Source organism: Sceloporus occidentalis, unplaced genomic scaffold (genome assembly GCF_023333645.1).
Source record: "Sceloporus occidentalis isolate IW3139 unplaced genomic scaffold, rSceOcc1.0.p SCAF_3, whole genome shotgun sequence".
NCBI classification, from domain to species: Eukaryota; Metazoa; Chordata; class Lepidosauria; order Squamata; family Phrynosomatidae; genus Sceloporus; species Sceloporus occidentalis.
In genome coordinates, this window is record NW_028316983.1 from 248,494,850 (window position 1) to 248,510,626 (window position 15,777).

Sequence of the window (15,777 nt, forward strand, 5' to 3'; positions counted from 1 at the left end):
ATCTGACTCCTGTATGGAAAGGAGGTCTTTCTACCAAGGATTTTGGACTCTGGACCCTTGGAAGGTTTCTCCTCCTTTTCAGGGGTTTGTACAGAAGGGGGAAATGCCTTCACTTGTGGCTTCTCCATGCAATAGAAAAGCCACACCGGAGGTGAAATGGTGGCTTTTCTCTGAAAGCTAGGCTCAGAGGTGTTTAGGAATTGTAACCTAGTCAGCAAAAGCCCTGTTTTGTGCACTAAAGGTGCTGTTACCCAAATTTCAGGGGGTGCCAAGAGGGCACCCACTTATTGACTTGAATGGGAGAATTAATTTAGCTGAATAGAAGCAATGAGAGGGCTTGGGCAACCCTAAGCCAGGACTCTCAGCCTAGGTATATTGGGCCCAAACACAGAACTCCAGACAGCGGATTCCAAATTAATCAGTTTTAATTGCAACAGCAAGGGCAAACTGGCTTTCACTCAAAGGCACTTGCTCACACACACATAACAAGAGCTTACCACGTTAAAGATGATATTTGACCAGGTCCCCCATGACATTCTTGCAAACAAGCTTGTGAAACGTGGGCTAGACAATGTGACTGCTAAGTGGATTTGTAACTGGTTGACCGGCCGAACCCAAAGGAGGCTCAACAATGGCTCCTTTTCATCCTGGGGAGAAGTGACCAGTGGGGTGTCCAGTGGGGCTCTGTCCTGGCGCCAGCGTTATTCAACATCTTTATCAATGACTTAGATAAAGGACACGATGAAAATTCAGAATGATCTGAATAGATTAGAAAGCTGGGCCAAAGCTAACAAAATGAATTTCAACAGTGACAAATGTAGGATGCTACTTGTGAAAAGGATGTAGGAGTCCAAGTAGACCACAAGTTGAACATGAGTCAACAGTGCGATGCGGCAGCTAACAAGGCCAATGCGATTTTAGGCTGCCTCAATAGACGTCTAGTGTCTAGATCAAGGGAAGGAATTGTGCCACTCTGTTCTGCTTTGGTTAGGCCCCACCTGGAATATTGTGTCCAGTTCTGGGCACAAACAATTCAAAAAGGACATTGAGAAACTGGAGCCATGTGTCCAAAGGAGGGCAACCAAAATGTTGAAGGGTCTGGAAATGAGAGAGAGAGAGAGAGAGACCTAGGGAGCTTGATATGTTTAGTCTGGGGAAGAGGAATTTAAGGGGTGACATGATGACCATGTTAAAACATTTGAAGGGACATCACATTGAGGAGGGAGCAAGCTTGTTTTCTGATGCTCCAGAGAATAGGACACAATGGAGCAGTGGATGGAAGCTCCAGGAAAAGAAATTCCAGCTCAACACTAGGAGGCACTTCCTGACAGTAAGAGCTCTTCAACAGTGGAAGATGCTGCTGCCTCGAAGTGTGATGCATTCTCCTTCCTTGGAGGTCTTTAAATAGAGGCTGGATGGCCATCTGTCAAAGGGAGTGCTTGGATGGCGTATTCCTGCATGGCAGAATGAGGTTGGACTGTATGGCCTTTAGGGGTCTATTCCAACTCTATGATTCTGTGGTTCTGTAACCTTGAACTAAAAGCCTGCTTAGTGTTTGACAGGAATGTCCGATGTCTCTTGCAGGGTAGTTTACTCTCCATCTCATGTCCCCAAGTGAGTGACATAGAGAAATCTATATTGTTGTGTGCCTTCAAGTCATTTCCGATGTATGGTAACCCTAATGTTACCCATGCTGCTCCATATAAATTTTGGTATAAATGATAGCCCTTAATGACCCCTAGAAGAACTCTAGTAGCCTGTCCTCCGTTGCCAGCAAGGCATGAGGACATGTACACACACCCCTGAGGGGCACCCACATCATCATATCTAGGGAGTCGCATAAGAGGATTATCATAGGACCAGGAAGAGCAAATGTTTGCCTTGCCTGAGGCTCTTGCCCCCTCCCAGGGTCTGTTGTCCCAGCAGCTTAAGACCACTAAGACAATCAGACAGGGACATCCAGGTGAAAAGAAAGTCATTAAACACCTTTGTTCTCACCATCAAGCCCCTTTGCCAGAGGCAAGATTTTGCCTACAAATACTCTCAGATTTGCCTGTTCACTGGGCCAGTCTGGACTTCGGGGGGGAAGCTCTGTCCCCTTGAACCCTGACCTGGCTCCTGACTCCTGACTCCTGGCCAGTCATTCCATGGCTGAGCCTCCTGCCATCTTCATCATATTCCATGTGGATTCCTGGAGGGAGTCTACATTCTGGGACGTATCACCCCAGTGATGCCTAAAATCCTATTCCATGCTAACCTATGCTTTTCCTGAGCCTTGTATGTATGTGGGTATGCTAGTGAATCGTATGTGTTTTTCCCCTTATAAATAAATTGGTTATTAATTCTAGAAGTCTGTGTCGGCTCTATTTATTGGGATCCCCTGGTCTACTCCGTATACACATCGGGAGACGATTCTGCAAGGGCCGTCGTAGCAGGCCCTCCTCTTGCAATATTTGAGCTAAACTACAATAATAAAATTCCCCTAAACGGACCCTTGGCTACACTAAGGTGAACCTATCATGGGGTTTTCTGGCAAGGTTCGTTCAGAGGATGTTTACCATGGCCTTCCTCTCAGGCTGAAATAGTTTGACTTGCCAAAGGTGGCTGTCATGTCAAGCTAGGAATTGAATCCTGGTCTCCAGAGTCTTAGTCCAGCATTCAAAACACTACATGGCACTGACTCTCTGAGGTTGGCTGACAGAGGTGTTGGAAACCCATAGGATTCCAGCTAGGGTGGCATCTTCATTGCTGCCCAGTGCCCTTCTGGGCATCAGGCCCCACTCCCTCTTTCCCCACCCTCTTTGTGTGCATCTGAACCCATCTCCCTCTTTCTCTCTCCTTCTTGCAGGGGGTCAAGAAGCCCTTCTCAGAGGTCATCCGAGCCAACATCGGGGATGCCCAAGCCATGGGGCAAAAGCCCATTACCTTCTTCCGCCAGGTAAGATCAGAAGGGGGCAACCACCATTCTCATGGAGAACTCCAAATCCTGCCTAGTGTGGGATGGCACATCATTCTCTGCTTGCCCCCAAAAGTGGAAAGGCTTGGAGGAAATACTTCAATGTAGAGAGGCTGGAGGAAAGGAATTGTCTCCCCTCTAGCTGCCCTGATTTGGCACCCAGAATCCCAATTAATCCTCTGCCATCCCACTTTCTCAGTTACGTTTCCAATGTCCCGGTTTCCTTCTCCTCCTCCTCCCAGTTTCCCCCTTAATCCTGAATTTACTTTAATTGCTGCAAACTGAGTTCAGAATGCAAAAGAACTGCCTACCCTCCTGATTTGACAGAGAGAATCTCAATAAATCCTCTGTCATCCCATTTCTCCAGCTACTTTTCCAATGTCCCGGTTTCTTTCTCCACTTCCCACTTTCCCTTTTTATTCTGATCTTACTTCCATCGCTGCAAACTGAGTTCAAAGTACAAAAGTGGTTCACAGTGGTGGGGAATGCCACTCTGCCCATGTGCAGAGTGCATTTGCCTCACTGTGATCAGAATGCACCCATTTTAGGGATGAGGGGAAAACCCACTGAGGCAAGCGGGGATAGGAAGGGGGCGGGTGGGATATAGCTGAGATTTCCAAAGCAGGGGCTTCACCCGAGCTCTCCCTTGACAGGTCAGTGCCCTCTGCATGCACCCCGATCTCTTGGAGGACCCCAACTTTCCAGAGGATGCCAAAGAGAAAGCGCGGAGGCTGCTGGATGCCTGCGGGGGACATAGCATCGGTGAGTGCCCTCCATCTTTCCTTCTGCATCCCTTTTGGAGTTGGGGGGGGGACTTGGGGAACTAGATAGGTTTAGCCTGGAGAAAAGACAGCTAAGAAGTGATATGATAGCCCTCTTTAAGTATTTGAAGGGATGTCATATTGAGGAGGGAGCAAGCTTCTTTTCTGCTGCTCCAAAGAATAAGACACAATGAAACAATGGATGCAAACTACAGGAAAAGAGATTCCAGCTCAACATTAGGAGGAACTTCTTGACAGTAAGCCGTGGATGCTTGAATCTGTGGATAAAAGATCTGTGGATAAGGAGGGCTGACTATACATTTCAAGGCAGCACTCTCACTGTGAGATTCATCCTCATATAAGGGACACCATTTTACTTTGTGATTGTATATAATGGAATTTGTGCATGCATGGATTTTGGTATCCACAGGGGACCCCAGTGGATACCAAGGGTCCACAGTATATGTGTTCACCTATCTTTCAAGATGGTGCTCTCATCCTGAGATTCCTCCCTCTGGGTCCTGAATTCAGGGAACCGCAGGCAATCGGCCCCTTTTCTCAGGAACGCTCCCTCTTCCATCCCTTCCAGGTGCCTACAGTGCCAGCCCAGGCATCGAACTCATCCGCCAAGACGTGGCCCGCTTCATCGAACGCCGGGACGGTGGGATTCCCTCCAACCCTGACAACATCTTCCTTTCTACAGGCGCCAGCGATGGGATTGTGGTATGGCCATTTTCTTTTTTTGAGGGGAGAGAATGAGTGGCCCTATTCCTTCCCTTGATCTAGACACTATACTTCTATTGATGCAGCCTAGAATCGCATTGGCCTTTTTAGCTGCCGCATCACATTGTTGACTCATGTTCAACTTGTGGTCTATTTGGACTCCTAGATCCCTTTCACACGGATAAGTCTCTCATTCAGGCAGGTGTCCCTCATAATCCTATATCTGTGCATTTTATTTTACCACCCTAAGTGCAGTACCTTACCTTTCTCCGTGTTGAAGTTCATTTTGTTACCTTTGGCCCAGCTTTCTAGTCTATTCAAGTCATTTTGAATCTTGATCCTGTCCTCTGGAGTATTAGCTATTCCTCCTAATTTGATGTCATCTGCAAATTTGAAAAGCCTGCCCTCTATTCCTTCTTCCAAGTCATTGATAAAGATGTTGACTAGAATTCCATGATTCTATATCAGAGGCTGCACCTATATCAGACAGAAAAGTGGCCGTCGCATGCTGCAATGATTCCCAAGCCCCAAATGCTTATTGGGGAATGTTGGTGCCAGTCAAGCAAAGGGATGCTTGGACATTGTCCGGCCATCAGAAATACTCATCGGATTTGTGCATCTACACAAATTTGATTAGCATTTCTGCAACTGGACAGTGTCCAAGCGCTCCTTTTGTCATTTCGGTGCATTTGCCAATGCCCACTCCTGGGAACTTGGACAGCTTCACAAAGCTCCATTTGTATGGTTTTTGGCACTGGGCAGCCCTGGTCGAAGTTGGGAAAGGAGAAAATGGGGACAGGAGCACTCAGACCCTCTTTAGATTTGGAGGAGGGCTGCAGAGGCCTTGGAAAAGTGGAAGACTTGAGCCATGCCAGAAATACTGAAGATAGAGGGGACACAGCTGGCACAGTCCTCCATCATGGCCACCCACCCCTATTCACCCCTCACTTGCAGAACTGGGAAACCTTGAGGTATATCTTTTTTGCAGTGCGGCAGCAGGGAGGAGAATATGTTTCAGATAGGAATTTTGTTGGATGATTTCTAAAGTACAGTGCCACAGTCAACTCTCATTAAAGAGTGCCAACGAACCTGACGCATGTTTTGTGCCATGCTCAGCTTTTCATAAGGGTTCTTCCAAATGAAATCTGGGACAATTTCTGGGTGCTTTTTATTTTCTCTGCCTTTGTTTGGAGAGCAGTTTCTTCTCCAGTCGCATTCCTCATTCCTTCTTCACTGCTAAAGAAGCTCTCTTTTCTGTTCTTGTCTTAATGATCTCTTTTTGGTATATTGTTGTTGTTGTTACTACCAATTATTGTTCCCCTGTCCCCATTTTCTCCTTTCCCAGCTTCAACCAGGGATACCTAGTGCAAAGAACATTTACATCATCATCATCATCATCATCATCATCATCATCATCATCATCATCTCTTACCTGCCTCTCCCTATGGATCAAGGCAAGGGACAACAACAATTAACCAACAAACAACAACATCAGCTAAAACACACATCAGTTTAAAAGGAAAATAAAACATACACATATTAAAACAATTCACATTTAAAACTCATCATTCAAAATTCACAATTTAAAAATCATCCGGATAGGTCTGCATGGTCTTTGATGCTCTTTTAAGTTCAGACAGTTCTCTCTAGTCCAGAAAACCTTCCTTTTTGCACAACAGCTCCCATGATTCCCCAGGACAAGGATTTGGGAGAGGTCAGAAATGGGGCAGGAAGGGGCTGTGCTGCTACTCTGTCATCTCCATGTCCCTTTCCCCTGTTGTTCTCTCCCCAGACGATCCTAAAGCTGCTGGTATCAGGAGAGGGCCGTTCCCGCACGGGGGTGATGATCCCCATCCCGCAGTACCCTCTCTACTCGGCCGCCTTGTCCGAACTCAATGCTGTGCAGATCAACTACTACCTGGACGAGGAGAGGTGCTGGGCCCTGGATATCGGGGAGCTGCGAAGGGCCCTGCGCCAAGCCCAGAAACATTGCTGCCCAAAAGCCCTCTGCATCATCAACCCTGGAAACCCAACCGGTACGTGTCTGGGAATGCGCAACCACAGGAATGCACAGATATAGCATGGGGGACACATGGCTTGACATGCAAAAAGGATCTAGGAGTCTTCATGGACCACAAGCTGAACATGAGTCAACAATGTGGTGTGGCATCTAAGAAAGCCAATGCAATTCTAGGCTGCATTAATAAGAGTATAGTATCTAGATTGAGAAAAGTATTTTGACATGGAGATATGTAAGATACTGCAGTTAGGGTGGGAAAATGAAATGCATAGATATAGGATGGGGACACCTGGCTTAACAAGACTATGTGTCTAGGGGACCTAGGAGTCCAAGTAGACCACAAGCTGAACATGAGTCAACAGTGCGATGATTGCTCTGGTCAGGCCCCACCTGGAATACTGTGTCCAGTTCTGGGCACCACAATTCAAAAAGGATGTTGACAAGTTGGAGCATGTCCAGAGGAGAATGACTAAAATGGTGAAGGGTCTGAAACCAAAAAGCCCTATGAGAAATGGCTTAGGGAGCTGGGGGGGGGGGGGTTAGCCTGGAAAAGAGATGGTTCAGAGGTGATATGATAGCCCTGTTTAAATATTTAAAGGGTTTTCATGTTGAGGAGGGAGCAAGCTTGTTTTCTGCTGCTCCAGAGAACAGGACCCGAAACAATGGATGCAAGCTCCAGGAAAAGAGATTCCACCTCAACATTAGGAGGAACTTCTTGACCATAAGGGCTGATCGACAGTAGAGTAATTCACTCCCTCAGAAGGTGGTGGAGTCTCCTTCCTTGGAGGTCTTTATACAGAGGCTGGATGGCCATTTGTTGGGTATGCTTTGACTGAGAGTTCCTGCATGGCAGAAGGGGGTTGGACTGGATGGCCCTTGGAGTCTCTTCCAACTTTAGGATTCTATGATGCTGTTCTGCTTTGATCCTACTTCACTGGAATATTGTGCCCAGTTCTGGGCACCACAGTTCAAAAAGGATGTTTGGACACGCTCCAGCTTCTCAAGGAGGACAACCAAAATGGTGAAGGGCCTGGAGACCACCAAGCTCTATGAGGAGTGGTTTAGGGAACTGAGAATGGATCAACCTTGTTTTCTGCTGCTCCAGAGGCTAGGACACAGAACAGTGGATTAAAGGTATAAGAAAACAGATTCCACCTCAACATTAGGAAGAACCTCCTGATAGTAAGAGCTATTCTGAAGATGCCAGCCAGACACTGGCAAAATGTCAGGAATAAATTCTTGTAGAACATGGCCACATCACCCGAAAAACCAACAAAAATCTATGGATGCCATCCATGAAAGCCTGCGACTTCACCGTGGAAGAGTCTCCCTTGGAGAGTAGTGGAATCCCTTTCTTTGGAGACAAGCCTGCTCCTTCTTCCATATGACATTTCTAGGTCACTCTATGTCTCCAGGGGTCTTGGCAGCCCACCCTGGAATGACAGCTCTACTGCTGTTTGTGCAACCCTTTATCCTGGAATGAAAGAGAGGTGAGCGAACAGCACCTGTGGCCTTCTTCCAGGGCTAGCTGGCCTCCTTTCCGCTCTCTTCTGACATGTGGCACACTGCCACGATTGTGCAAAAGGAACCAAGGGAGTGGCAACAGTGGCATTCATGTTGCAAAGTGCAATGAAGCCACTCCAGGTTTGAATTCAGAAGGTAAAGATGCTGAACCAAATTTGTGAAATGGAGGTTCAGCATCTTGGAAAGCTCCTTTTGAGATCTGGAATTAGATCTGGAATGGGCTCTCTACCCACTGACATGAGACACTCTGGAGTTTATGGGCTGCTAATCCAGGATAACTGACTGTGTAAACAAACTCTCAGCTTTCATTTCCCCCCAAATTTTGAAGAAGACATTACATATATTTAACCCCTTCTCTTTCTTTTCCTTTCCTTCCATCCCAGGACAGGTTCAAAGCCGCCAGTGCATTGAGGATGTCATCCGTTTTGCTTCGGAGGAGAAGCTCTTCCTCTTGGCTGATGAGGTGAAGTTTGGGGGGTCCTCCCCACTCCTACTTCCCATATGTTCCTTTTGGCTAAAGCTGGGGATCTCTCTCTGCCTCTCTCCTGGAGGGTCTCTGCCAGCTAGGGAGGTCCAGAAATATGGGCCCATCTTGCCTTCCTGCTCACAGATGTGGCTTCCTCAACATGATGCTTCCCAGATGTTTTGTGACTATCTCTCCAGTCAGCTGCCTCCAGCAACTCCAGTGGGAGAAGCTGTCCTCCAAACTATTTTGGCTGATATCTTGTTGGTATCTTCATTGAATCATAGAGCTGGAAGAGACCCCAAGGGCCATCCAGTCCAACCCCCCTCAGAGTTCCTGCATGGCAGTCAAAGCATTTAAAGACCTCCAAGAAAGGAGATTCCATCGCACTACAAGGGAATGTCTTCCATTGTTAAAGAGCTCTTACTCTTAGGAAGTTCCTCCTAATATGTTCAGGTAGAATCACTTTTCCTGGAGCTTGCATCCATTGTTCTGGGTCCTATTCTCTGGAGCAGCAGAAAACAAGCTTGCTCTTTCCTCCTCAATATGACATCCCTTCAAATATTTAAACAGGGCTATCATATCACCTCTTACACTTCTCTTCTCCAGGCTAAACATCCCCAGCTCCCTAAGTCTTTCCTCATAGGGTTTCATGGTTTCCAGAGCCTTCACCATTTTGGTTGCCCTCCTTTGGACACATGGCTCCAGTTTCTCAATCTCCTTTTTGAATTGTGGGGCCCAGAATTGGACACAGTATTCCAGGTGGGGCCTGACCAGAGCAGAATAGAGTGGCACTATTACTTCCCTTGATCTAGACACTATATGTCTAAAGTTCCCATAAGGAAGCTGTTGGACTTTTTTGTTGCTGTTGTCAATGTGGAACAACCACCTTCCTAGTAGAGCACAAACTGAACATGAGTTAACATTGTGATGTGGCAGATAATAAAAGCCAATGCGATTCTAGGCTGCATCAATTGAAGTCTAGTGTCAAAATTGAGGGACGTAATAGGACCACTCTATTGTGCTTTGGTCAGGCCTCACCTGGAATAATTATATGTCCAGTTCTGGGCTCCACAATTCAAGAAAGATGTGGACAAATGACCAAAATGGTGAAGGGTCTGTAAACCATAAAGCCCTATGAGGAAGGACTTAGGGAGCTGGGGATGTTTAGCCTGGAGAAGAGAAGGTTAAGAGGTGATATGATGAGAGCCCTGTTTAAATACTTGAAGGGATGTCATATTGAGGAGGAGGGAGCAAGCTTGTTTTCTGCTGTTCCAGAGACTAGGACCCAGAGCAAACAGAGCAAACAGGTTAGCAACAAAAGGAAATTTGCTCCTCCAGTCTGTTCCCAACCTTCATATCTTTTCCCAGCCTCAAACTGCAAGGTAAATGCAAAAGGTACTGAACACAGGTACTAGAACAAATGAGCCCTTTCATGCCCCTGGACTGTTGGGCAATTCAAGTTTCCTAAGCCTTTTCAGCCTTTGTTTAGGAAACAAAATATTTAAATATCAAAATTAAGCCTGGTAGAGATTAGCTTTTTGTTTGCAGAGTAGTGAAAGAAACATGTCCCAGGCTGAGGTTGCTTCCCTGAGAACCAAACCTGATTTGGAAACAAACAAGACGGTGGGTAGCTTGCAATTAATGCACTGTTTGCTAGTGGCTTGACTCTGCCTCTGCATAGGGAGCCTATATCCTAACTTGTTCATGAATAGATCAGGTAAAAGAAGGAAGCTTTAGCCTCACATCTTTCCCAAGGAGAGATTTAGGAGGAGGAGATGAAGAATATCTTTGTGTGAGTAACTTTAAAAAGGAAGGTGTTTGTTTATTTGGTTGCAACAAGTACTTAGGACCATGCAATTCAGGGATAGTAGAAAGCAAATGGGAAATGTCAATGAAGAAAGACAACAGAGGACCTTCTCATACTAGTGAAATCCCACTGAGAAATGGGATTTGAAGCAGATTTAAATTAGAAAAAACCCACAAATGTGGGAAGTTTATCAGACGACGTTCCTGCAAACGTGAAATAACTGGAAGTTAAAGCGAAGGCAAAGGGGACAAAAATGGCAGTTTTTTACTTTTGGAACTTCCCGAAAGTAAAAAGCTGCCATTTTACGCCATTTTACCTTCACGTTATTTCACATTTGGAGGAATGTGTTGTGATAAACTTCCCGCATTTGCAGGGTTTTATTAAAAACTTAAATCTAGTTCAAATCCCATTTCTCAGCTGGATTTCACTCATGTGACAGTTTGAGGTGCAGGAAATGCTATGCTTTCTAAAATCCTATTTGGGAGGAAGAGCAAATGCTGAAATGTTTGGCAATGAAACCTGCAAGGACTCCAAATTCCATCTTCCCGCTGGCAGATGCTCAACTCAGTATCATTACACAACTACAAAGCAGGGCCTTGGTCTTGGAGTGGACCCTAAGACCAGGCCTACCCTTGCTTTGGTCCCTTGTTGCCCCTCGATGTCTGAACGCCAACTTTCTGGGTTTTGCATCTGCAGGTATATCAGGACAACGTTTACGCAGAGGGCTCCCAATTCCACTCCTTCAAGAAGGTGCTCTTTGAGATGGGGCCCAAGTACTCAGACACCTTGGAGCTGGCCTCCTTCCACTCCATCTCCAAGGGCTTCGTGGGCGAGTAAGTACCACGTTTCTACTCCTGCATCTGCTTCTGCCATGGTTGCAGCTTATACTTTTGCACCTGTCAGCATGGGTAACCCAAAGCTGCATCCACACTGGAGAAATAACCCAGTTTGGCACCGCTTTAACTCTTTTCTGGCTCAAGGCTATGGAATTCTGGGAGTTGGAGTTCGTTGTGGGGCTTTCCTTAAGCTCTTCTCTGCTCTGGGCCCACAACAAACTCCAACTCCCAGAATTTCATAGACTTGAGCCAGAAAAAGTTAAAGCAGAGCCAAACCGGGTTATTTCTCCAGTGTGGATGCAGCCCAAAGGCTGTATTTGCTTTCAAAGATACATTTGAAATGGAGGCATCATTTGGGTAGGGACAAAGGTTAAAGGTGTGTAGCCCAAAAAGTGCCAGCCCATTTTACCCCAAAACCCTTGCTATCATTTACTAAGACTTAGGAGAGGCATTTTTCAACCTTTTAGAATGGGAGGAAAGCTGGGACATCCCTAAGGCTGCTGCCGCTTTGCACAGTTAATGCATTTTGACACCACATTAATTGCCATGGCTACATCCTGTGGAATCCTGGGATTTGCAGTTCACTGTGGCACCTAGAGCTCCTCTGACTAAATATCTCACCAAACTACAAATCCCAGAACACCATAGCCTGGAGCCATGGCAGTTAAAGTAGTGTCAAGCTGCATTAATTCTGCAGTGTAGATGCAGACTGCATGATGGTATCAGGAGGCAAGAAGGCTCCTTCTATTTGGGGAAGCTGAGCAGGCCAGACTGGGGCTCCAGGAGGCCACATTTGGCCCCATGGGCTAAAATTCCCCTGTTTTAGACCATCTGTAAGCCCAAAGGAGTTGGACCCCTGAAGTAGGTTTCCACTGCCTCTGATCCAGGATGGAAGCAGAACCAAAAAGAAACATCAGGTTGACATTCTAATACTTGAGTTTTCCTCTTTGTCATATTCCAAAAGGCTTGCCCAGAGTCATCTCCCACTTTCCTTACATTACCAAGTGCAGCTTCTGGGAGGGCTTACATACAAGGGAATGGATGAACATAGTTGAATGTTGATATCAGGAGACAAGAAGGCTATTTGGGGAAACCAAGTGGGCCACATTGGGGCACTTGGAGGCCATATTTAGCCCCATAGCCAATTGTATGCCATCTGTAAAGCTGGAAGTGTTGGACACTTGAAATTGGATGAAAGCAAAATATTGGATTGATATCCTAAGACTTGAGCTTTCCTATTTGTCATATTCCAAAAGACATCTCTCATCTTCCTTACATTACCAGGTGCAGCTTTTGGGGGCCGGGGGGGGGGGGTGTTACAAAGAGGTGATCAGCATCTGAACAAATGAACATCACTGAATGATGGTATCAGGGGATGAGAAGGCTATTTGGGGAAACCAAGTGGGCCCGATTGGGGCTTCAGGAAGCCATATTTGGCCCTGTGGCCTGTTGTATACCATCTGTAAAGCCTTGGACATCCGAGCTTGGACGAAAGCAAAGCCGGGGTTGGCCATAATCACCTCATTTCCTTATATTACCAGGTGCAGCTTTTGGGGGGGGGATTTGCATAGAGGTGATCAACATCTTAATGAATGATCATAACTGAATGATGATGTCAGGAGATGAGAAGGCAATTTCAGGAAGCCAAGTGGGCCAGATTGGGGCTCCAGGAGGCCAGATTTTGTTGTATGCCATTTGTAAAACTGAAAGAGAGGGACACCTGAAGTTGAATGAAAGCAAAACCAAGGAAATATTGGGCTCACATTCTGACTTGTGCTTTCCTGCTTGTCATGTTCCAAAGTCATATTGCTCAAAGCCATCTCCCATTTGCCTTTCGTTTCCAGGTGTGGCTTCCGGGGGGGCTACATGGAGGTGATCAACTTGGACCCCGAAGTCCAGCAGCAGCTGACGAAGCTGGTCTCAGTGCGGCTGTGCCCGCCTGTGACGGGGCAGATCCTCCTTGATGTGGTTGTGAACCAGCCCCAGCCGGGAGACCCTTCCTACCAACAATTCAGCCAGGTGAGCAACACCAGGGCAAAACCCGTACACAGAGGAAGGGCTGTGGCAGCGGATGGAACAGATGCACATGGGGATATCTGACTTCTGACTTAGGGATGGAAAAAATAGCCATCTTTATTTATAGAATCAGGGGGGATACAGATGGGGAGAAAGGAGCGCTGAGACGCCGCCCCTTTCTGCCCCACACAGAGGCCGCAGCAACCAAACAACACAGTCTCCAGGAGCCCTAAAAAGAACCTGCTCCCAGCGAGTTCTTTTTAGGACGTGTGCAGGGTGCCATTGGCACCTTCACATGCAACAATGATGTCCATGCGGTGCTGTGCTGTTTGAACGCTGCACCTTGCGTATGTCATCATGGCGGCCCCCATGTGGATGGGGGCAAGCCATTATGGCACAGTAGGGCTTGGACACTCCGCTCTCCCAAGCCCTAAAATCAGCCCCAGTCTGTATCAGGTCATGGAATCCTAGAGTTGGAAGAGACCCCAAGGGCCCTGATCCAGTCCAATCCCCTTCATCTGCCATGCAGGAACTCTCAATCAAAGCATCCCTGACAGATGGCCATCCAGCCAAAGAAGGAGACTCCACCAGTCTCTTCCACTGTCAAATAGTTCTTACTGTTTGGCAGTTCTTCCTAATGTTGAGGTAGAATTTCTTTTTCCTATACTTTGTACCCATTGCTCCTCATCCATTTCTCTGGAGCAGCAGAAAACAAGCTTGCTCCCTCCTCAGTATGACATCCATTCAAGTATTTAAACAGGTGTGTCAATAGAGATAGAATAGTATGTGTACGCCTTGTATTGTTAAGCTTTTTAGAGATAGAATGGAACAATGGATTGAGACAAAAACTGCCTCTAGGATCGGTACCTTGCTCAGTTTTTCAGGCCCAAGAAAAGGCAATAGAAAGACAATATGCTGAATGCAATCTGTAATTTATTGATGTAATACAATATGTAGATTGTTTTCATCACAAACAGGGGGGGGGGGATGAGGAAGACAAAAATTAACAAAATTGCAAAATAATATTAGCTGGAATGCCTAAAATTTAAAAAAATAGATAAGAATGAGTTAGAGAACATAACTCTGAACTCTTCTCTGAAGATGCCAGATGCCACAGATGCTGGTGAAATGTCAGGAATAAACTCTTCTAGAACATGGCCAAGAGCCCGAAAAACCCACAAAAAACCATAAAACTACCCCCAGCATGCTAGGCCCGCAACATGCTCCAACTCCCAGAATTCCATAGCCTTGAGCCAGGGCAGTTAAAGCAGTGCCTAACCCGGTTATTTCTCCAGTATGGATGCAGCCCCAGAGTCTTGGCTTGTCTTAGAGTCTTCATGTCGATCCTCCTCTGACCTGGACCCTTCTCTTTGCAGGAGAAACAGGCAGTGCTGGGCGCTTTGGCCAAAAAAGCCCGGCTCACGGAGGAGACCTTCAACCAGACACCGGGGATCCATTGCAACCCAGTCCAGGGGGCCATGTATGCCTTCCCCCAAATTCAGCTGCCCCCTCGAGCCGTCCAAGAAGCAAAGGTGAGGAGAGAGAAGGGGGCTTAAGTAAGGGGGTCAAAATCCCCAGTGTCCAGCTCATCTAGCTGCTGAAATCATTCAGTGCATTATTCTTTCCTTGTGTTTCCTTGTCTGAGAAAGGCATGCTTTTCTTTAAGTGGCCACTCTCTATACAGTCATTTTCAAGATCTGTGGGAGATCATGCAAACATACAAAGCTTCCCTTCCACCAAGTTGGACCCAGGAGTGGACAATACCTAGGCCTAGTACTGTCCACTCTGAGTAGCCATGGTGGTTGGCCAGACTTTCTTCCATGCAGAATGCCTTTCCTAAGCCCTGTCCAGAGATCCCTGGATTTATCTGCTGGTGGTCTGCCAACTAGCTATTAAACAGACCTAAAGTTAACTTCAGAATCTCTCCTTCATTAGAGATTTGTAAAGACAGGTGGGATGACCACCTCCTAAGAGTGCTTTAGTGGTCAGTTCCTTCCCTGGCAGGGCTTTGGACAGGATGACCTTTGGGGTATGGCCCAGATTCTGTGGTTATAAGGGACCCCTTGCTTCTCCCCTCTGTTCTCCAGGCCCAAGGGCAGGCTCCGGACATGTTCTTCTGTCTCAAGCTGCTGGAGGAGACGGGGATCTGCGTCGTTCCCGGGAGCGGCTTCGGACAAAAAGAGGGGACCTTTCACTTCAGGTAAGACCCCTTCTGGTTCTCTTGGGGCTGGTGCCCTTGGCATAGTCCAAGGAGAGCAAGGGAACAGCCCCAAACATCTGTCTGGAGGCGATCACACCAGTCCCAGCTCAGGAGCACAAGACGTTCCCCATAAGTCACCCAGGGAAGGTTGGGCGCCAGACCTTATGGGGGGGGGGGGCTGTAGGACTATTTTAGGGCCATTCTGCTCCCCAATTCTGGGCACCACAGTTCAAAAAGATGTTGAGAAACTGGAGTGTGTCCAAACGTGGGCGAAGGGTGAAGGGTCTGGAAACCCTCTCTGAGGAGTGACTGAGAGAGCTGGGTATTTTTAACCTGGAGAAGAGATAGTTAAGAAGTGATATGATAGCCCTGTTTAATTATTTGAAGGGATGTCATATTGAGGATGGAGCAAGCTTGTTTTCTGCTGCTCCAGAGAATAGGACACAATAGAGCAATGGATACAAACTA

General features: G+C 46.9%; 1 protein-coding gene across 1 annotated transcript in view; it reads left to right on the plus strand.

Moving 5' to 3' along the window:
• Window positions 1-15,777, plus strand: part of LOC149317760 (alanine aminotransferase 1-like) — a 46,718-nt gene that overhangs the window by 27,505 nt on the left and 3,436 nt on the right. Inside the window, exons 4-12 of the mRNA XM_089518158.1 lie at window positions 2,849-2,938; window positions 3,610-3,718; window positions 4,307-4,440; window positions 6,233-6,476; window positions 8,368-8,447; window positions 10,954-11,090; window positions 12,938-13,112; window positions 14,486-14,641; window positions 15,197-15,309. Coding sequence (XP_089374284.1) covers window positions 2,849-2,938; window positions 3,610-3,718; window positions 4,307-4,440; window positions 6,233-6,476; window positions 8,368-8,447; window positions 10,954-11,090; window positions 12,938-13,112; window positions 14,486-14,641; window positions 15,197-15,309 — 1,238 coding nt within the window. The remainder of the gene's footprint in view (window positions 1-2,848; window positions 2,939-3,609; window positions 3,719-4,306; window positions 4,441-6,232; window positions 6,477-8,367; window positions 8,448-10,953; window positions 11,091-12,937; window positions 13,113-14,485; window positions 14,642-15,196; window positions 15,310-15,777) is intronic.